The sequence below is a fragment of the Filicampus tigris genome, chromosome 6, assembly GCF_054856515.1.
Source record: "Filicampus tigris isolate MCC_2025a chromosome 6, RoL_Ftig_1.0, whole genome shotgun sequence".
NCBI classification, from domain to species: Eukaryota; Metazoa; Chordata; class Actinopteri; order Syngnathiformes; family Syngnathidae; genus Filicampus; species Filicampus tigris.
Window position 1 is genome coordinate 15,724,354 of NC_141222.1, and position 22,968 is coordinate 15,747,321.

At 40.8% G+C, this 22,968-nt stretch overlaps 2 protein-coding genes and 1 long non-coding RNA gene across 5 annotated transcripts in view; 1 reads left to right on the forward strand and 2 right to left on the reverse strand.

Annotated features, from left to right (window-relative positions):
- Positions 1-14,172, forward strand: lonrf1 (LON peptidase N-terminal domain and ring finger 1). The gene is made up of 12 exons (XM_086032573.1): positions 1-778; positions 3,878-3,996; positions 4,216-4,338; positions 6,100-6,291; positions 6,389-6,602; positions 6,733-6,835; positions 7,360-7,474; positions 7,562-7,683; positions 7,764-7,922; positions 8,088-8,250; positions 8,354-8,506; positions 11,307-14,172. The coding sequence occupies exons 1-12, from the start codon at positions 160-162 to the stop codon at positions 11,463-11,465; spliced, it is 2,241 nt and encodes a 746-aa protein (XP_085888699.1). The 5' UTR covers positions 1-159; the 3' UTR covers positions 11,466-14,172.
- LOC147145976 (uncharacterized) lies at positions 2,790-5,541 on the reverse strand. Its single transcript, XR_015087066.1, has 3 exons — positions 4,499-5,541; positions 4,188-4,313; positions 2,790-3,880 (listed from the first exon to the last, which is right to left on the reverse strand). It is a non-coding gene; the product is annotated as an uncharacterized LOC147145976 (long non-coding RNA).
- The window catches only part of LOC147145977 (calcium-binding protein 2-like), a 27,569-nt gene continuing 17,887 nt past the window's right edge, over positions 13,287-22,968 (reverse strand). For 2 of the 3 annotated variants that reach the window (XM_086032574.1, XM_086032575.1), the window contains exons 7-9: positions 21,706-21,815; positions 18,828-18,975; positions 13,287-13,467 (exon numbers count right to left, since the gene is read on the reverse strand). In XM_086032574.1, the coding sequence (XP_085888700.1) occupies positions 13,439-13,467; positions 18,828-18,975; positions 21,706-21,815 (287 nt within the window). In that variant the 3' untranslated portion in view covers positions 13,287-13,438. Of the gene's footprint in view, positions 13,468-18,827; positions 18,976-19,170; positions 19,411-21,705; positions 21,816-22,968 lie in introns of those variants that run through there. The other variant, XR_015087065.1, reaches the window with a different exon arrangement.

A 22,968-nucleotide genomic window follows, 5' to 3' on the forward strand; every position in this document is an offset into this window, starting at 1 on the left:
GAGCTTGTGCTCACGTGACATGAGTTTTTATGTAACAAGCGAGTGTCCACAGGAAAAGTCTGTGCCCACTAAAGGAGAGATGAATTGTCGCGTTAACAGAAGAAACGCCAGTTACTCCTAACGTTTTATTTTTCTAAAAGAAACAAACAAACCCCAACTATGTCACTCCAGCAGCAAGCTGAGGAAGCGACGGGGGAGAGGAGCGCTTTCTTTATAGGCACCGAAAAGGACGACGTTCCCGTACAGGAGCAAAAGGAAGACGACCACCATCAGCTCATACTGCTAAAAGCCAACGCTCTAGCCTCGGAGAACTCCCTAAAAGAGGCAATTTACTGGTTCTCGGTGGCCTTGCGTTATGGGCCCACGAGACCCGAACAGCTAAGCACTTTTGTGGACTGTATAGTGCGGAACCTAAAGGATAATGCCACCTGCGAGTCGGACTCGCCGTTGAAGCTGGACTCGGAGGAGCAGGACAGCCGCTGGGATCAAGTGTTCGACTGCCCCAATTGTCAGAGTTTTTTAGGGGAACCCGTGACGTTCGCGTGTGGACACTCGTTCTGCAAGAGGTGTTTGCAACGAGGGCTACTCTCCAGGTGCAAGTTGTGCAACGAAGCGGTGAGACTCGAAGGCAAGCCCAACGTGATTTTGTGCGGACTCCTAGCAAAATGGTTCCCCGGCGAAGTGAAACTGTCCAAAAGACTAAGCGAAGTGGACGAACTGTGTCGGCGCAAACGCTGTCGAGACGCCGTAAGGCAAGCGAGCGATATGATCCAAGCGGGTGAGTTATTGTATGCTTAATGAACGAGTCATGTTAACAGCGGATGTTTGTTAATGTGTTTCCTTATATTGAGCATGGACATTGGAGACGTGCATTGAGCGGCTTGGCCAGTTGCTGATATACGCACGCGCTTCCGCCATATTGAATGTGGCAGATGTGCCCCGTACACTACTGCAAGTCAATGGACTGGACTTTAGAAACCGACAATCGGCAAAATACACAAAGATAATATCCATCATTCTCGTACACAGTAATATATCACAGTTGAAAGCATACGTGAATGTCGCCAAGGCGTCACTTAAACTAAAAGTCGTTTCTTCGCTAGTGTTGTATTAAGGAAGGAAGATAATACATCACGAAACGTGATGTATAGTACTTTATTTTTCTTGTTCAGCACGAGGTTATCGTCAAACAGTTACTATAGCGACGCGATCTACTACCCGCGCCGAGCTGTCGAGCCCAATTTATGAAACGTTGCCTCACAGCGCATGCGCGTCGGGGTCAGCTTGTATAAGTTAAGTCGTGACACTCATTGTGGGTTTTGTAACTTGCGGTTCTGCAGTGCAACCATTTTCTTTTAGACATAAAAAAATTATCATATACATAAGTTGTGACTCATGATTATGGCCTCTGAGGTTTGGTAACACGACGATTTTATGAAAGAGAGGGAAAAGGTGTCGCCTACTGCTGCTGCAGACTGAAAGTAGCAGGGTTTGAGGGAATGCATTTGGACATATAGACTAATGTTAAGTGAAGTGGTAAAGTAAGTCACCCAATACCATTGTTATTGCTCTACATAGCAACAGTGATCCTTCAATCGGTCATTGGGATAAAGGTTTAGACCAAAAACATATGACATTGTGCAAATAGTCCTCCTTGAATTGCTCACATCATTGCAGAATGAATCGTGATTAAACCCGATTTAATGTAAAATGCCACTGTCCCCCAAACAAATGACTATGTGCATGCATTTGTTCCTAAATATCCATGTATCCCAACTCTTGGCAAACGGTAGACTACACCTTTGATTGGTTGCCATTTAAGCCCAAGGTACATGCAAAGAAAAATCACTCATATTCACACCCTCATTGTGGGAACTGAACCCACAGTGCTTGTGTTGAAGTCAGGCAGATGTACCCACATATACCATCAGTGACCCCTGTTTTTATAGACTTTAATTAATGATTTCTTATCTGAAATTGGGGTGCGTTGGCTGCCATTTCATTTTTTAATACATAGCCATAGTATTTGGTTTAGGTGACATAAAATTCCTTAACCTGTTTTGGTTTATGATTGTAATGGGTGGTCTCATTGAGTACATTGATATTTATTTCGGCTGCATTGTGAATATCCAGTATACTGGATATTACACAGGGTAACGGTGTACCCGGTACATTTTTTTGGGTGTGCATAACTAGTTAGTCAGCCACTAAGAGAAATACCGTCACTGAATATAAAATACCTACATTACCGCACTACTTGCTTTTGACAGTATTTACCTTTCTAGCTGCAACCAGCAAAGGAAGGAACATTTGGATACACTTATGCACCTATTGGCATGTCTTTTTACTACAAAATTGAGAGAGAGAAAAAAAACTTTCCATGAGAATTAACAGGAATTAGATGTATGTGCAGTGCCTTGAGAAAGCATTAACCCCCCCTCGATTTTGTATATGTATATGAAATGTATATGATATTTTAACCTTTTTTTTTCTTCAAACAAAAAAACGGAAAAGTAGGACATTTGAGAAATGTCTTTCTTCTTGTGATTCTCCCATAAAGGCCAGATTTGTGCAATGTGCGACTAATATTCTTTTAACCAACCTCAGAGAGCACCACAGAGCAGGTGTATTTATAATCAAGTCATTTGGGTCAACATTGGATCATTCAGAAATCATCAGGGAACTTCTGGAGTCAGTTGGCTACACTGAGAAATAAAGGGGTAAATAAAATTTCATGCCCGATTTTTCAGTTATTTATTTAAACAGCAACAAAAAGGTTAAACATTTCATATGAATTTAGTTCCACTTCACGATTGTGTCCGAGTTGGTGTTGATTCTTCACAAAAATAATCACATGTTATATATTTATCTTTGAAGCCTGAAATGTGGCAAAAGGTAAAAAGGTTCAAGCAGAGGAGTTGGGAGGGGCTAATACTTTCACAAGGCACTGTATATATCTATACATGTGCCTATTAATGTATATACTGTATGTGTATACCGTATATGGGTATGGTGGTTTTCAAAACATGATCCGGCCAGACGCTCAAACGCTGACCCAGTTCGAGAGTCAATCATTTTTTCTCTTTAAAATCAATCACCAGATTCCACTGCTTACAAAATTGCATCCTCCAGAGATAAAATAAATAACCATAGTGAAAATTGTGCTATTTTCTGTGTATGGATGTATTTTGAGCGGTGAAAAATAGTTGCTGCGACCACTTGGTGAGATTTCAATACACACCCATGTAGTCAAGAGCCATTTATACCCTTAAAATGCATCACGATCAAAAACGGTTGTTATCAATAAACTGTCAGAATGTCAATGCAACACAATACAGTTTAATCGAGTCCCACGATGTCCATAATGTGACAAGACGTTGCCATTACATGTTGAGTCCATGATGTACCCCCGATGATTCACAACTAACTGTACTGGACTGTAAACCTCCACGGAATGAACCAGAAGTTCAATAGTATCAATTTAGAATATGATGTTAGCATGTTTCATAAAAAATGCTTCGGTTTATTTTACAACAGCCGAGTAAGCTATGCATCAAGCGTGGTGTCTGGTTTTATTGGTCCTATTATTTACCAACAACTATCTGCTCCAACTTAACATCTGACTGTTGTCTCAATCATGTCCTTAACAAACAAGGCCTCATTTCATTGATATTGACAAAGGAATGTTGGTTTGCTGCCATCAGATTTCTTGCTGCTCTAACTGGCTTTCGCAACATGGTATTTTCTTTCCTCCATCGTGACACTAACAATAAAACTATCGTGACAAGACGGATGCGCAATGTTTCCTAAGCTTTAATACTGGATGATTACAAAGAATTTCTCCTGCCTCTCTCTTCTCTCCCGATGGTCTTTGAAGAACCTGAAACAACAGAGAAGGTGCGACTCTCAAGAGCGGAAGCGTATACGTCTCTAAAGAAGTTTGATCTGGCTTTGGAGGACATTGAATTTTGTCTTGCATCTAGCTGTTCTGCTGAGGTAGGCCAGTCTCCTGTTGTTCAATCAAAAAAACAGAAAGAAAAACATCCTTCAAACTTGCGTCGGGCAGTAGAAGTTATCAAGGAGAAAATGTAGCCATTGGGTAGATAGAGGTCCAAGCTAACACGGCCACACGTTTGTGTACAGTAGTTTCTATTTTGCAAGCTATAATTGCAGTGACTATAACAAACCGCTAAGTTTGATGTTATGTCCTTGTAGGCTTTGTTTAGGAAAGCCATGGTGCTTCACGAGATGGGGGAAGTGGATGAGTCTCTCCAAGTCTTCCTCAACTGCCTTGCTGTGGATGAATACTTCCCCTGCGCAAAGAGACAAGTAGAAAAGGTTCGCATTTTCACATATAATATTATACAAACTGGCTATCACTATCACCAGCGAGAAAAGCATTATATAACTTTCTTCTATTATGATGACAACAGTACAGATGACAGATTTTGTCAAGTGCATATGTCACCATGAATTGCAAGAAATCCATGCCAATTACATTTCCGAGAAGCTTGGGTGTAGCCTCCAAGGTCACGTAGCGATATCAAGGACAGGTTCTAGGGCAGCCATGTGACCAATTAAAAATCAAAGGTGTGGTGTTCTCTCCGAGTCTTGAGAGTGACGCCAGATGTCCCATCTTAACTCATTCACTGCCAGACATTTTCAGACCCTCTTTTACCCTAACGTTTGAAAAAAATATAAATAAATTCCTGGGATTGAACGGTTGGACAGTGACAAGACAAGTAAATCCGCCAATGGCAGTGAATGAGCTAAGTAGGTCAAAAAGTCAAGCTGTTGTGGTTGAACACCTGGTAGGAACACAGAAACAAATAATCAGTGACTGCTCAACATTTCATAATAGACACTAGACAATAGTTAAAGTACTCATTTACTTGAGAAATAAACCATGATAAACAAATCACATGTTCACTTGTCCCTGCTGTATCATCTTGCTTATGCTTGTGATAAAGGTCATGTCAGGACATGAGCGCCACTCAACAAATCCAGCTGTGTGTCTGGGTTATACAAGAGGCACACAGTTGTCTCATTGTATACAGTTCAACCTGCATTTTCACGGCACCATTATCCGCTCATGATATTTTGATATGAAAAACTACCACTGTTGCAAAATCTTTGTGTAACACTCCATGTGCATCATTTAAACTCCCATTAGGCTCTTATTGTCTTTGTAACGAACGTGTCAGTTCAGTGACTTCATACACAGTCATGCGAAAATGTTTTGTCTCCCCTTTTTGTCAATAAAAAGTTAGAAAGTCTGCTAAACGATGATACTCCGCATGGGAGTAACTCATGTTGTTCGATGCATTGCAAAATAATTTAATCTGGGAAAATAACACTTAATTTTGCCAAGGTTGATGTTAATACTATTGTCAATTAAAGGTAAACAATATTTTCATATTAATTTTCGTATAAACCATTGTCTGCTGTTAAATTACAATAAAAGATCCAGCCGTGACTGTCACGCTCTCATGCTCTATTTATTTTTTTTTTTTAGATAAATTTAAATGATTTACTTTCCACTCACGCTCATCACTTCTCAGCGCTTAGTGATGAGACACAGACAGGAAGCTGTGCTAAGCTAAATTAGCTGGATAGGCTTTCACTCACGCAGCGATCACGATAATTCAGTGGAAGACGCATGGCCCCCCGTAAAGTTGTGATGGGACGTACTTTGAGAAAGATTGTTCAGCGTTAATTCACTTTAAATCTGTGTTGTTGAGACCTCAAGCAGCCGCCGGCTTATTGTCACGCAGGTCACATACACATATTGGGTTTTAAAATGATCAAAAACAGTTTTGAGGCATGCATTTTTGTTGGTTGACGTTTTTCCCCAGCCCTAATCTGAATCAAAGCTGTCTTTTTTTTCTTTTTCTTTTTTTATGGTTTCCATGAAACATTTTCATTGGACAGTGACGATATTTCATTTCTAGTTGTTATCTTGCCAGATCATAGTTCGAAGAACAGCCTCCCTTATCAAGATGTAGCTCACATCAGGAAAGAATAATTTCAGGATTTCTGCAGTTCTTCAGGTTCATTGACAGGCCATATGGTGTTTCTGTTTTTTTTCTTTTTTAACAGATTCTGTGTGACCTGCTCTCTTCGGCTAATGACAATGTGAAGGTTGGCCTGAGGGAAACGGCGCAGAATACTTCGCCTCACTTTCGCAATAAAACCGTGGTGGCCCAAGTCAGGTCCCATATTCCAGTCCAAAGACAAAGCAAACACCAGGTCCGCGCTCTGTCGGCACATCAGCGAAAAGACAAGCAGGAGGTCAGATAAGTCAATCCATCCTAATCATTTGAGCCTCATTTCGTTGCCTTCGCTGATATCACATGCATTCATTTGAATTGTTATCTTTGTGCCACAGAAACGCTGGGAGAGTCTCGAGCGTCCCGGTCTGAGTAGAGCGCATTCCCTGCGATGTCATGGCCCCGCCTCTGGCGAGCAGGGTCTCAAGAGGGTCTGCTCGGCCCCTCAGCTTGGGGACCAGGAGAAGGCGAGTCTGCTGAAGAGGAAGTTTTCCGTTTCTGACATCGAGCCTTGCATTGTGGCCAGTGGAAGTAGCAAGTACAAAAAACAAGGTGTTGCGCAGCACTTTTCTCCTTTTCTCAGTTTGCTTTTGTAATAATTACCAACTGTTTTCATTACCAACAAGTACAGGTACATGAATCATAGAGCTTGAGTAACGTGATGTTCTCTGTTTGCTTCTAGGTGTGAAAAATTCCCCAAAAACAGCAACCAAAGCTAAAACTTACAGAAGTGTTTGTGAGGATCTCATTGAGGCCAGTGACCTTGAATGCTCTCTCTGCATGAGGTATGTCTGTGTATAAGCTTCATAATCAGTATGATAATGGTATTATAATTATAGCATTAGTGCCCGGGATTGAGCATGGGACAAAGCGCCATAAGAGGCATGAAGAACTAAAAGAAAACAACACATAAAGAACAAATCGTCGCTGTCCTGTGAAAAACACTTATGTCCAATTTTGGATTTAAAAAAAAATTATCACGTTATTGTGTGTAGCGCGGAAACGCCGTTTGTGTGAAAATAAGAAAATGGAAAAAAAATGGAGATTTGTTTTTCACATGACAGCGACGAAATGGATAAATGAAACATACTTAATCTGCACATAAAATTAAAAGTTAACTACCAATTCAATATGAACTACCCACAAATCACTAAAAGTCATAGTACGGTTTGGGTCGGAATAATTTGAGGCAGAAACTATTTTGTTTGTATAATACTTACCTTCCGTGCTGATGTGATCCAGTAAAACTGTAGCTTAAGATGGAAATTTTAGGAGGTATCTGATTTGGTCCACGCTCCGTGTGAATTAGGTTATTTTACGAGCCTGTGACAACGCCGTGTGGCCACACCTTTTGTAAAAGCTGTCTGGAACGCTGTTTGGACCACACGCCACATTGTCCCCTGTGCAAAGAGAGCCTCAAAGAGGTAAGGGGCCCCACAGGGTGACGACTTTTTTTTTTTTTTCTATGAAGGTGTCTATTGTATGATTAATCATAAACCTCTCCTCTGCAGTATCTAGCATGTAGAAAGTACACTGTGACAAGCGTGCTGGATGTGCTGCTCAAACAGTATTTTGCTCAGGAGTATGAGGCGAGATCCAAAACTCACCTGGAGGAGACCAGAGAGCTTTCTGAGTAAGTTAGCTATTGCTTTCCCTGCCTTATGTTTAAGAGGAACATTCTAATGATGTCGTGTCCTTCTGTCGTGGGTGCAGCTTGACAAAGAACGTGCCTATCTTTGTATGTACCATGGCGTACCCCACGGTGCCTTGCCCGCTGCATGTCTTCGAGCCACGTTATCGCCTCATGATCCGCCGCTGCATGGACACGGACACGCGGCAGTTCGGGATGTGTATTAACGATCCACAGAAAGGGTAAGCGTAAGGACACAAAATGCGTTTGGATGGTTTTGGCATATCAACTGGCAAACAATTAAGCTTGTTCATGTGACTGATTGCATGTAGTCGTTAGTTACATAAGTGGCTGCTACGATGCCAAGCATTTTTATGTCATTAAAACTGTGGCATCCACCCTGGCAGGTTTGTCGACTATGGATGTATGCTCATCATCCGGAGTGTTCACTTCCTGCCTGATGGTAGATCCGTGGTAGACACTATTGGAGGGAAGCGCTTCAGAGTCCTGTCCCGAGGAATGAAGGACGGTTATAGTATTGCTGACATTGAGCATTTGGAAGACACTCGGGTACGAAGTGTTGCTTTGTCCTACTATAATTATGTAATTTATTCTTTCGCTTGGTACCACAGAGAATCCAACAGTCACTGATTTATTCAATATTGGCTTTTAGGTGGAGGCCAGAGAGGAGCTCGAGAGCCTACAAGAGCTCCACGATGCTGTATACAATCAAGCCCGTGTCTGGTTCCAGAACCTCAAGATCCGCTTCCACAACCAGATCCTTCAGCACTTTGGACCAATGCCAGAGAGGGAAGCTGATATCCAGGTACATTTTTAGGCCTCCTCGTTCTTACAGGGGGAAGTCAGCCCAAGCATATTTATTTTCACAATATGTTCTATGCAGGCCCACTCGTCGAAACAGGCATTCTGATTAATATTGCCTTTGTGGAATATGAGAAATCCACACTTTTTTAGCTAGCTCAGGGGGTGGCCATTTTGTCACTTCTGTCAACTGAAGATGACACAGTTGCTCAGGGCTCAGGTAACGACCGATCATGGCTCACCTTTAGAAAACAGGTGAGCCGCCGTGATTGGTCATTATCTGAGCCCTGAGCAACTTCAATGTCATCTTGAAGTCGACAAAAGTGACAAAATGGCCGCCTCCTGAGATGGCTAAAACTGGGTGCATTTTGCTGCTTAACTTGTATACCACAAACACAATATTAATCAGAATGCTGTATTTCAAGTAGTGAGCCTGCATAGAACATAATCTGGAAAAAAAACATGTTTGGGTTGACTTCCACTTTAAGTCGGTTTTGCTAATGCCTCGGAGTCAGTGCGCAGTGAACCCGCAGAACGCAAATGCAGGCCTTCCCACCTTTGGCTCAACTTTCAATTTGCTCGTTCACTGAACTCCCGTTTATCACAGGGAATATGTTTCAGACCCATGCGCAATTGGTGAAAATCCACTTTACAGAAAGACCATTTAAAAAACGTCTGTCACAGTGCCCTGAGCCGAGAACAACATCGCTGTACTGGAGCAACCTCCCTAATCACCCGATCTAGTTCTATGTGATTCTCCCCAAGAGGACTTGTTTTATAGACAGGGGTGTTATTAAGGTTAGCTGCGATGACAGAGCTTTACAAGATCCTGGAAGAGTCCTTCCAGGAATGCGTGAAGGCATGACAGAGAAGGCTATAAAAAGTCCAATGCAGTTAGTAGAAGAGTCTAAATGAGCCATGATTTTTCTGCTAACCCTCAAGGGACCATCCAAAGGCGAGACGCTCAACATAGACATATTGTGAACGCCACTCCTGAAATCTAAAACTGAAGTAGCCTTTAGCATTAAAGGTGAAACGTCTTCACCATCCAAAAAGAGTCTGGTTACCTAGATTCTACTGTGGATTACCATGACCTGGTTGATTGAGAGTCACAACCATATCCTCTAGACAAATTCATTTCGACATGTATATTTTTATCCGTGCGATCAAATGTCTCATGATGGGCCTCCTCTCCATGACTCAAACACATCTCATGTTTGGGATTTACTGCTGATTTTATCTTGAAATGGCTCGTCCCAAAAAATCCATGCCCAATAGTGGGTTCCTCTGACAGCATGTTGCAGTCATTTATAGTGGCGCTTCTGGCATGAACGACTCCATGGAGCGAGAGTGGGGATATATCTGTTTTCTTCAATTCAGAACCCCACCCCAAAAACACTCTAAATTTCTAAAAAATATATATTTTTTGCAGTGCTGGTTTGAGTCTTGTCCAGTAGAGGGTGCCATTTATTTGTCATAATTTAACTTGACCCCTTCAGATGAGTGGACACCATGCCTCTCTGTGAGAATGGCTGACCATATCGCGCAGATGAAAACCTGCCACTGGGTCTTTGTAACTCTTCGCAGCAAATTTGTTTGCCTCCTATGTAGTATACTCTGACTAGAATTAAGAGGAAGTTCAGCCATGTCATAAACATTTTCTCCACAACTTCTTGGAGTTTCAGCGCTTGGCCTGCCCCTAACTGAAGGACCGACATAACGTGACAAAAAACAACTCTGACTACTCAGTCCCCCAGACGTTTCACTCTTGATCTTTATATCTGAAAATAACAACTAGGTCATGAATAACGCCCTCTCCAGTTTAGAAAACTGGCATTGAGACGTGTGTTTGACACAGTCAATTGCTTGTGCGCTCCCGTTTGGGAAAAGCCTATATTACTGTGGACTTAACAGCCTTAGAGGTGCATCATAGAAGATTGTGCTTGTTGTGTGTGCTCGCCTCCTTACGCCAAAGAGGATTACAGCTCGGCTCCCGCGACGACCTGAGGGGCGGAGCTTTAGACAGTATTGGCTCAAGAGCTTTATGGGTGCTTCATAGCTAATCCTACCGCTACTGTTGCATTTACAAGTGTCATGGAGAGAATCCACATTGTCTGCATGGTACACGGTAGAGGCTTTTGTTCATTTTTACTGCAGTGAAGTACAGTTGTGATCTTAGTCATGATTTCTACCGGTGGCCCAGTGGATGCATTTTAGCACATATTCATTTGTGTCATTTGCGCTGAACTACCTTGGCTCAATGTATTTATGGGTACACGGCTCGAAATGACAAGAATAAACATGCACGTTAACATGAGCTTTCCCTAATGCCATGTGCTTGTTGCTGGAGTGATACAGGTGCTACAACACCAACAACAACAAAAAATCTGTTGTTCAATTCAAAATGCGAAACTCATATTATGGCTTTATTAATCACACGGGAAAATACTTTTTCAGAAGGCTAATTCCCTAATTTTCTGATAGTCATCAGATGGTGAATATGGGGGCTTTTTAGCTGTAATCTTGATAATAATAAACAAAATGATGATAAATAAAATCATTTCACTGTGTGAATAGTGAATGTATGAAACACACAAGTTTCACTTTTTGAAATTAAAGCTACTAAAATAATTGCCATTTCTACTTTGCCCTTCGCCTTCTTTTGGCTAAAATGTATACCGTGTATGTATATTTTTTTTAATTAAACAAAAACCCAGTTTAATATGCAATTGATTACACTGATTGAGTATGTCAGTGATAGGAGTGCAACTTTTGACAATCATTTCCTGTGGCCTGTGTTGTAGGCGACTCCTAACGGTCCCGCGTGCTGCTGGTGGCTGCTGGCTGTGCTGCCCATCGACCCGCGCTATCAGCTGTCTGTCCTCTCCATGACCAGCCTCAAAGAGCGCTTGGTGAAAATTCAGCACATTCTCACCTATCTGCAGAGCATCCCCAACAGTTAAGAGCTTCCTCTTCTCCTCTCCATTACGCCGCCGATTGGACGCTATAAACCGCACCGCCCGATCCTTCCACTCGCTGCTCTGAAACCTGCTATGCTGAAAACATTCTTGAGCTTGCAGAGATGTGGCCAAACCGCCTCAGGGATTCTTCCAGTGACGCACATTGTTTTGTTTTGTTACATCAAACATGAATAACGTGAGATGAAGTGTCTCGCACCTTTGTAGAATATCCCCAGGAACATCCTGATGTACGGTGCCGTTGTCAATTAAAGTGGACATCATCGAGATGGACTGAGGACAATGGTTTGGGTCAAGTTCCTCCAGTTGAAAGTAGTGAGTCGGGGCGGAAAGGAAGGTGGGTGAGATGCCGTAGGACAAATCCAGAATGCTGCATAAAAAGCGGAAAAAAGGTCTACGTAATTACCCAAGTGCAACCAACTCACATTGAGGGTCCACGCGGTCCCATTAAAGGACAATAATCAGATTGCCCACGTTGTTGTCTCGTTTTCCTTTTTCATACTGTCATGTGCGCTAAACTTCCATCATGTCCCAGACTTCCTGTTGCCATCTAGTGTGTTGTTTTGATGTGGTCGTGCTGAAAAACACTCATGACCACAAATTGTGATCCTGAATGTGTGCTTGTCAAAATTTTCCTCCCACAGTGGACTATAAACTACAAAAATCTTCCAAAATGTGTCACTTAGAATGGGAGTTATGATCCAACTACTTCTCAATACAATGGAATATTAATATTTGTACATTCTGACCCTTTTTTGTGTAGACATTTTCAATAGGGGATATTGCAATATGAAATCACCAAATCAGTATATATGCATCTATAAGGCAGAACTTTAATATTACTAATATTCAATACACACTCCTCTCTTTGCTTGGAGGGGAGAACCTGTTGCCTTACACCATTTGACTTTGTGGTTTCAAGTTACACTACTTGGTTTACCAGTCTTTCCCATCTTGATATGAAATATGTTATGTATGTATGTTATGATTGTATTTTTCTGGCAGTCTGAAGTACCATTTGTTCATTACATTGGAAAGATAAATTCATGGCTGGTTTATGTAAGTCCTTTGTATTATTATTATTATTTTTTTTTTTGATATTGGTTTTTGCTCTGTAATTTAAGTTAATGAACTCCAATAATTGCAAAAAAAAAAGGTTGTTTTTTTTTGTCTAAGCCTGTGTTTTCTTTCAGCTTTTCATTCTATATGCATCCTTTGCAAGTTGTAACACTTGCAGGTAAGAGTGTCCGAAATCAAATTCTAATTTGGACTGCACAATGGCTTGGAACCAAACGCAGTTGTAATTAGTTAAGTACTAATTACAGTAAATATATGAAAAACACGTACATGCCTTAAAACTGTTTATAAAAAAAAACAACAATACAACATTAAGGGAGCTAGCCTAATACGCATCCGTAGACCAGAAGTGCGGTATACCATGGCTAGGGTCAGACTATAGCCACGTCAGAAATCTGTGTAGCCCTAGTTAAGCCACTCATTTTATTTTATATTTTAAAATATTAAGCAGTTCAGATAATGGTTTGATCTGTAAACCATTTTCTTAGTCTTCCTGCATGTGTATTTGTCAAACCCTCCTTTAGCACCGGGAAAAGAAAATCCATGAACCGCAAGCCAACTATTTTCTGTGCCTGTCTTTCGGTGCCTCGAAGCGCCGTCTTGTGTTAGCAAGTATTGAACGACGTATGTCCTCTGTCTTACCTATACGCTTCAGTAAGTACCCTCTGTAGCCACAAGGGGACAGCAATGCAGCATCAATGTTTTACTAATGCTTCATCACAACTAAGATTAACAGTAACTGCCCTTTATTATGAAAATAAAATACCAGACTATTTTCTTTTCGGACACCATAAATAATATACATAGTGTCACTTGACAAAATGAAGGAAATGAGAGGAGCTGAGAGTGGTTGTGGTGCCGTCCTCACACTCCATCAGAGGTCATCGAGCAGAGAGCATCATCACGAACTCTGTAGGAGACAGCAGGTGATAATGATCACAAAGGGATGCTGCTGTACATCATTATCAGCCCATACTGAGTTCACGCATACACTCAAAACTTTCACAGTGATGTGATGACATCATCAGCAGCTTAATGAACCGCGCAAGTGGCGATCTGGTTTAAAGAACAAAAATATATGGATGCATGAATACAAGGCCATTTCAGTTGAATATCATGACCTCCTAAAATAATGACCAAAGTTTTCTTTTTTTCAGAAGACACAAAAATATGACCTCAGTACTGATTTTATTTAGTAATAATTTCATTTCAGGGGTAGAACGGAATCTGTTTAACCAAGGATTGAGCCGATTTTGGCAGAGGTGGCCAGATGTGTAAGATTTTTTGTATTTTTGGGGGGTCTAAACATGACATTGGCCATTATTTTAAGAGTGTAACAATATTTGGAATTGTTTACCAGTTTTTCCTGAATATAACAGCTGTATATAATAGCCCTAGACAACAACCTTGAAGGATGTAACGATAACAGCGATATGGCGATGTCAAAATTGCCAGAATGTCATTGTCATTTCATATTATGATATTAAAAGCAACACATCTCCATCAAAAATGATTACATTTCGCCCGCTTCCGCTGAACACAGCATTGTGAACTACAGACAGTAGAACTTTGCGATGCTGAGCCAACATGACAATAAAATGACTGGCCAAGCCTATTTCTTTGTCACTGTTTTTATTATTTAAAAAACACAATGTAGTGGGGTTTTTTCTTTCAATATAATTAGATTTTTTACAATTTAGGGAGTTGTCAAACAGTTTCGTGAGCTTTTTTTTAATATTGTACACACCCCCACCCACCCAATACCGTAATAATATCGTATCGTGCCGTTTGGATATCGTTCCATCCCTAGCTGCACGTAATTTCAAGCCACCTCTGGCTCCAAAAGTGCTATATCCTGAAAACTATTATCTGACCAACGTTGCGCTAGTTAGGTGTTAATTTAAACCAGTGTTTCTCAACCTTTATTGAGCTAAGGCACATATTCCACATCGGATAAAATATCACGGCAGACCACTTAGCAAAACGATTCATAAAAAGTGGCTATACTGGGTCATTATGTACCTTCTGTCATCTAGTGGAAGAACACTTTATTGTTTTGCCTGTTACTATAAGTGGTTGGCATAAATAAATTAACAAAACAGTATTTTTTTCATTAGAAAATGCATATATTTTGTCAAAATAACTGACATTGGATAATTTTCTGCGGCATACATCACTGATTTAAACCACAGTTGAAATCATCCTCATCTGATTTCTCAGAAAAAAATAAAACCGCCCCTGAAAAAACCCTGTTCATTGTATTAAAAGTAAAGTCGTCAAAGTCGCACACTTTTAAACTGAGTTGAAACCATCAACAAATTTGAATACCTCCAACTTTATTGGTTGTATCAGAGATTGTACTACCTGCCCATCAACCCAAGAAATTGTCTCAGTGAAATCCAGTCTAAAGCAAGTCTCACTTAGTCCAATTCAACCGCCTTAATCACACCAATTGTTTTACTAAGAAGGCTTCTCATTGTCACCATTCGCATATATAGCAATTGATTGAATGGGCACAAAAACTTAATGCCAGATAATGTAACCTACTATCTTTATCTTTTATGGCACTCTTGTGGTTCTCCAGAAACCATTTGCTATAGGAGAAAGGAACATTGCCACTAATTGAAGAGATACTGCTTAGTTTTGTTTTTTGTTTTTTACAGCTACTGCATTTGAAATTATTCTTATAAAAATATACAAACAAACATACACATACATGCAAAACCAACTTTTCAGGTAGGTTATAGCCCAGTGAAAGAATTTCTTTGCCCAAATAATAAGGATGAGAAGAATCATTATATCATTATTTTGTTTTATAATACTGTATAATCAAGTAAAATATGATTATATAGAGTTACAACAAAATGTTGGTAAAACGTTTGGAGTTATTTACTTATCCACAAATTAAGATCACAGAATATAACCTGTTTTGAAGAGGTGGGTTTGAAGAAGAGACTTGAAGGTTGTCAAGGTACAACAGTACCTCATGTTTTGGGAGGGAGTTCCAGAGGGTGGGTGTTGTCGCCCCAGTTTAGGTATCAAAGGAAAACTATATTTATTTCTCTTGTCAACATTTCTTCATAAACTTGGGAATTTATTTTTCTATTTATGATGCAAGGATGCATCCTTCCCTGAGTAAGTAAAGCTGATAATGGGCCTAATACCCCCTCACCATACTTGGCAGTTGGGATGAGGTTTGATGGTGGTGTGATGTACCTTTTTTCTCTCAGTCACACAGTGTTGTGTGTTCCTTCAAAACAACTCCACTTTGGTTTCATCTATCATGTCATACAGTATATGTACATCCGTGTGCTCTTTTGCAAACATGTAGTAATGCTTTTCTGGCCTGCAGTGGCTTTCTCTTTGGCGTTCTTCATTGATGTTTGATGTTTTACTTACAGTATTGCAGACTTGAGAGGTTGGCATGTGTCATATATTTCTAAAAGTCTTTACCCAACATTCTGTAGTCATTTTTACAGGACGGTGACACAGAGGGAGAGTAGCAATGGTGCTGTATTTCTGCTTTTTTAGACAATTTAGCTCACCACGGACTGATAAACATGCAGAGGTTTTAGAGATACTTTTTCTTAGTCTTTCCAGGTTCATGCAAGTTAACGATTCTTGTTTGTTTCATTAAGAATCATTCTGAGAGCTCTTTTATGTGAGGCATGGTTAATATCAGTCAATGCTTCTTGACAATAAAACAACTCACAAGTGTGTCTTTCATAAGGCAGAGCAGCTTTCAACAACACATCTTACATCTCCGCATCTGGGCTCATTGATTGGATTCCAATGTTGCATCCACACCGGATGCAAAGCCAACTTTCACTTTGCATTACTTGTGCAAGTTTGATCGCAAGAGTTTTGTACACACCGAATGTGAATTTGCTTAATTCACGGCACTTGCTGACAACAACAACAAAAAAAAGTGTGAACTAAGGCCCAACCGATGTGGCTTTTTTGAGGCTGATGCTGATTCTGATATTTGACAGAAAAAAATTCAGACAACCAATTAATTGCCCCATTATTTAAAAAAATAAATACATGAAATCACTTTTGAGGGTATAGCCTAAAGCTTACAACAACAAAGGTGTGACATTTGACTGTTTTACAATACTTTGGCCTTTAGTATTGGCTTAACTTCAACAAGTGTAAAAAGATGTAAAAAAAAAAAAAAAAGAAAAAAGCATGAACTGATAAATTTAGCTGCCAGAAGGAAAAGAAGATGACGGCTTTGAACGCTGACATAGTGTATCCAATATAACATACAATTATTTGTGGGGTTATTTAATATGTAATGAAAAAAAATGTAATAAAGTATTTTATACAACTTGCCTCTTAGAACAGGTTTATACAATATCCATATGTCGGATTATGCATGATATTCTTTGCATATTTTTAAAACTGATTGGCTGCATAATGTAGGAAGCCTGATTATTATGAGCTACCGAACTAGAAACTGAGGAAGTGAGAGGGGAGGGTGCAAAAGTAGAAAGAAAAAATATGAAACAGTGTGACTCAGCCACCCTCGATCACTGTATGTGCTGCGAGCGCTTTTCCACGTATAAATCAGTTCAATGTTCTTTGTACAAGGCTCGGGATGGCTTTTTAAAATGATGATGTGAATTTGATGACACCTATTGAGGTGAGGGGTGGGAGGCACAAATCCATAATCCCACCCAGGGCTCGGGGCCTATTGGAAGGTCTATATGTGGGGACATTCATTCATTGTTGCGCCTTGTTAGACATTCTGCCCGTGTGACACCTTCAAACTGTGCCCTAGGGGCTAACTGATGATGATGAGAAGGAGCACTTGCTTATTGATCTCTTTTGACAATGACACGCCTTTTTTATATGTTCCCGATAATTGCGATAGATTGGATTGCAGAGACACGACAAAACAGATCACACTTCTTGGTTCTCTGTGTGCTAAAGTCTGCATTCCCTGCAATCACATGAGCGTGAGTGTGTGTAGGTGTGCGTGTGTGTGTGTGTGTGTGTACGCGTGCGCACACGGTTGTGTCTTCTCTCAGCAGGTAATGCAATTTCTGCTAAGTCCTTGAGCTGTCCAGCACGGTGTGTTCTTGATGTGTCGCATGTGACACACGTGCAGGCATGTGTATTGATTGAGGAAAAAGCATAATTAGATTGCAAAGAACCTTACAGGCAAGGCTCCTTCATGTAATCGTTCCTTTTCGTCCTCTTTTGCTGTTATGCTTTCTTCTTATGGTCTCTCTGGGCCCCTTGCCATATCTCTTTTTCAAGTTATATGAATGTGGGTGTGTGTGCATGGGTGTGTGTGTGTAGGGGGGAGCGTGTTTTCTTTTTATGTTGTATTTTGACGTTTTTAGCGTACAGCACTTTGAGTTGCATTCTATCTGTGGAAAGTTCAATATAAATAAAATGTAATTTGATTCTAGTTGCTTTGTTTGTATGGTACTCCCTGTCTACTGGACATTTCAAATGAAAGTCATAGATATTCTTTCAAGGATCCATCCACACATGTGTTTTCATCCACGCAAATGTCTGGGAGACACGCAGACATCAAATAGATTCACAGAAATCAATGATATTTTTGACAGGGCACCAGTAAAAAATACGGACGACATTCGGATTATGTCTTGTGTTGAATTGTTTGTTCAATAAAGACTGAATTAAAAAACAGTGACGCGCACACAGCCAGACAATTAATCAGACAGGTGACACTATGAGAAAGAAAAACGAGACAGATTTGCCAAATTGCTCATCATGTGAGGGATCTCTCATTTGAGAAGTTAAAAATCAGAATGTATGTACCCCAAAAAAGTTGTTCTTTTTTTGTTCTTGTTTTTTTAAAGAAATATATCTGTGCAGCCCTGTACCAAATGGCAAGGTCCGTTTACCGGTGATTGGCGACCAGTGGGATAAATAGTAAAAATTGGCCTTGGAGATGCTCTACGCATATACTCTAACCACCCTGCAACCAAAGAAATTCTGCAAAAAAAAACAAAAAAAAAATCTTTTTAGTTAAACATCCATCAATTTGTCCTTATTAGGGCCATAGGTGAGCTAGAGCCTATCCCAGCTGACTTAGGGCAAGAGGCGGCGTGCAACCAGGTCCCAAAGACCTTAAATCATTGCTGCTTGCTCATTGATTTTTCTGGTGGCACGTTTCAGCCTTGGTGGCTTGCGCTCATTCGACTAGCGCGACATCTTTTTCTGTCCCCCAGCCGCACCCCCAACGCCCCCCCACCCACCCCCCCCCCCCCCCCCACCAACCCAGCTGCTCACCGTCAAAGTCAATGTTGCCATCTTTGTTGAGGTCAATGTCACCAAGGATCTCCTCCAGCTCGCCCTTCTTCAGCTTCTCACCAAGGAGGGTCTTCATCCCGTCCTTCAGCTCCTCAAGCGTGATCTTACCATCCCCATTGCAGTCAAACTGCAAATGAAAGTCAAGACAAAGGATGGAGAGGATTAGAGGGCGAGAGGATAAGAGAACAGAAGTAAACTTCTAGGTTAAACCGAGCACAAACAACGGCGCAGGTTTTAGAGGTTATTAAAAGCCACATTAAGAATCCAATTAAAGTGTTCTTCAGATAGAAAAGAAACCGATTTGATGTTGTGGAGCTCCTACCCAGCTCTGTGATGTCCCTAGAAAGCTGCAAACAGCTTAAATCTGCAGATGGGGCAATGCTGACTCATGAGGTGTTAGTCGTGAAGCGAGAACGTCTTTGGAAATGAGGAAGGGGCTGGAAATGAATTCTCATTTGCACACACGGTGCCTGGAGCCACTCACGTGTCTCTCCTTTGACTGATTATTTATGGTGCTGACAATGACGCAAGAAACACTCCACATGAAGACATATGACCAATGCTGTGTTGACAAAAAAAAAAAAAAGTGTTAACATGCTTGACAGAGAGCAACATAGCCAAAGCTATATTTTAGGTGTTGGCACAATTAGGCTGCAGTCACATGAAAATGTGTTAAGTCTGTAGGTCAGGCATCTGTTACGAGGTTTGTACAAATGAATTTTTTGAATGATGGAATTAAATATTTAACATTGTGAAATATTTAAAAAATTCATTAAGTCCCTGAAAGTGAAAAGAACTATGTCGTCTTGTAAGTCTGACATATCACAGAGAAGGGTGTTGTTAACAATTTGAATGATTACAAAAAAAGTGCCAACAATATAAAAGGAGGTTACAAAATTGCGAAATATCAAGTCATTCTAAACGTGCGCTCGTGTTTGTTGAATGATGATTATTTTATGAATAAGGACGCAGGTACGATGACGGAAGGGTGCCCAGGTCGCAGACGGACCGGCAAAATAGGGTAAAGTGCCCATCTCTCTCAACTGTCAAACCGGTATGCTAACCGCTAATATCATCGTGATCTTAACTGTCAAGTTGACACGGTAACCGGTAACCGCTAACCCATTGTGCCATGCTTGCAACACTCCATATTACGTATATTAGGGTAGGGCCCTAATCATGGTAAATTTGAGTACAGTTCCACATAAAAATCTCAACACACAAAACAACCTTTGCCGTACGGTAAAGTAGCATTAGCATGGGGTATTGTCAACTAGAGAGAGCGCATTTAAATACAGACAAGCTTTTAATTGTAGCTTTAACTCGAGAGACAAAACAGTCAAACAAAATCATAACCATAAAATAATAAATCATAAAATAGTGAATGTAATAAAGAGCTTCTAAAATGTGATCCTATTTGATGCATGAGACTATTTTCCCAATAAGATTCTACCCATATAAATCAAGAGCGCAGTGAGTGCACTGTAGCATATCAAGCATCCTTTAATATTTATTAGCACAGAACACACTTTATGTCAGTGTCGTCCATTCGGCAGTAATCATTAATAACACACACACACAGGGCTCGGGCAAGAGGCTTGCTTACAAATTCTGGAAAATAACCCAATTTGTCTTGTTTTGTCATGTCATGATTTTGCTTGGAGGAGGTGAGACTTAAACATCTTATTGCTTTTTAACTTTGTGGTGGGCGGAGCATTTGGTACCTGAGTCTGCAGTGGGGACAGACCTGACCGACTTAATCCACCTCTTAATATCTTCACTATTATGATGCAATTATAAAATGAGAAGAAATTCATACAAAATATTTCGGTTTAGCGCAAAGCGTGGTCTAACTGTGCGCATGGGTGGAATTTTTTTCTTTTGGTATTTTGCTAGACTTTGTGCTGGTAGAATTGGGCTTAATGGGGTGTTTGCACTGGCACTTTGGATCCTGATTTTTTGGGGATCATAGTTGGTATATCTAGTGAAAGAACAATTCTTTGCGAAAATTCACAGAAATTTGCCATTCACAGATTGGCTCTCCCACTCAATATTTAGCATATGCTTTGGGTTCTTTTTTTAAAGCAGCACTGGGCAAGAATTCGACCGAATTTTTTCACAACACTTTTGATGAAACATTGACTTACAAGTAGTTGAATGGGACTTTTGTCATACCCTGGGGTGGGGGGGGGGATGGTCTGTATCGTTTTTACTGGCACTAAGCAACTTTAAGGAGGATGGGAGCAACCCTGGCACACAAAAAAAACACAAATGTCCTGAATTGCTTTACGGCATACTCACTTCTTCCTTTCGCTATAAGGATGGAAGTCGATTCGAACTAATGCGTGCTATTACTGGTGTCATGGCAGAAGCCCCAAAACAACCAAAAAAAAACAAAAGTATTGTTGAAACAAAATTAGATTCATTACCTCATCACTATTCATCTTTCACAAAGCCACTGGAAATAGAAATGTAATTCAGTCCAACTTGCAGGCCAGCGAGCGCTCAGGATTTCACGACACTACGCGCTGGCGCACATGGGAAATGTGGTTGACTTTTGTCAAAACACTACCGCGTTTGTCCACATGGTGCCGCCATAATCAACAAAAACTGACATGACACAGTGTTGCTTTAAATACATACTACTTAGAAATGGTTTAGTCAGGACGTTTGCCTCGCAGTCAAAACTTGCAGTTTTACTGGCTCAGGCCCTCCTCCTACCGTATATGGCATTTTCTTGCTACAATTAATTACAGCTGCTTATTTCCTTTAGGGCAAGCCTTTTTGTCCAACCCCCTCGCACAAGTAAGATCCAAACACTTGATGGTGTTGGGTTCCTCATAGCTGTGATCCTTGCCTGTTTGAAGGCACAGCGGAGCTCCTTGAGTCCAACCATGTGAGCAGTCTCAGCCAGCATCCTTGGGCCCATTAACTCACAGAAGTCGTCAAAGTCCACATGGCCTCCCCCTGCAGAAGGACAGATTCAACCGACTACGCTAGCATGCGCAGGTGGGCAACATTAAATATTGTTTATGCTGAACAAAACAAAGCAATGACGGTTTTACTGCGCATTATTCAGTTTTAATGTAATGAGTTTTTTTGCCACCCGGGGGCAGTAGAACAAACTGATTGCACAGCAACAAGTCCAACTCTCCTAAGTGTGTCTGTAAGCAAACAAAACCTTATTTAAACATCAGGCAGGTGCTTAGCTCTCAATGTGGATCCATCCACCTTATTATTTACTTTTGGCTCTGTTTGGATTTATCGGAGAAAATACAGTAACTACATCTTCCCATGAGCTGTGATTTAATACCAGAAAACATCAATTTTGATACTGATACTGATACTGTTCAGGCTCAGGGGGAACTTGAGCCTACCCCAGCTGACTTTGGGAAAAAGACAGATTTCCCCCTGGACTTGTTGCCACTCAATCACAGGGCATATACAGAGACAGACAACATTTCACACTGACATTACACCATCACTGAGTGTGAACTGAACTTAGGCAAGTATATCGTTACACTCTCAGTGACTTGGGCTGATAAAACATGTAGCCTGAAATGATACTGAGGTGGTTTAGTTCGCCTCACCAAGTATCAAGTATGAATTAAGGTGAATGCTGATTTTCTACAGAACAATAAACTGGCTGTTTTTTCACTATCTAGGTAGGTAAGACTCTAGAACTCGCTAAGGGCAGTTAAATGCTAAGTTTAACTAAGACGATTGGAAAAACATGGTATGCTTTAAATCAGAGCTGGGCATTCCGTCTATGTGACAGACCGGTCCGTCTCTCCGCCTATGACGGATTCCCGTTTTGCTGATGGTTGACGAATGACGGGAACATTTTTAAAAATAGACAGGCTAAATATAGTCGGAATCCCATGTATTTAATCCGTCTTTCGTCTGTAGTCCATATAGTCTATTTTTCGCGGCGAGGCTTTGATGGCCGCGGCAAGGAACAATAGTGAATTGTTGTTGCTTGGGGGACAGATTTGAGTGAGGGACCAGGCTGTGAAAGCAGTAGTCGAAGTGCATGAAGGGTTCGAGGGCGCAGGTTACAAGTGTACAAAAATTACAGAATTGGGACACTGCATGAGACGTCATCGACTTCTGCCGCTGT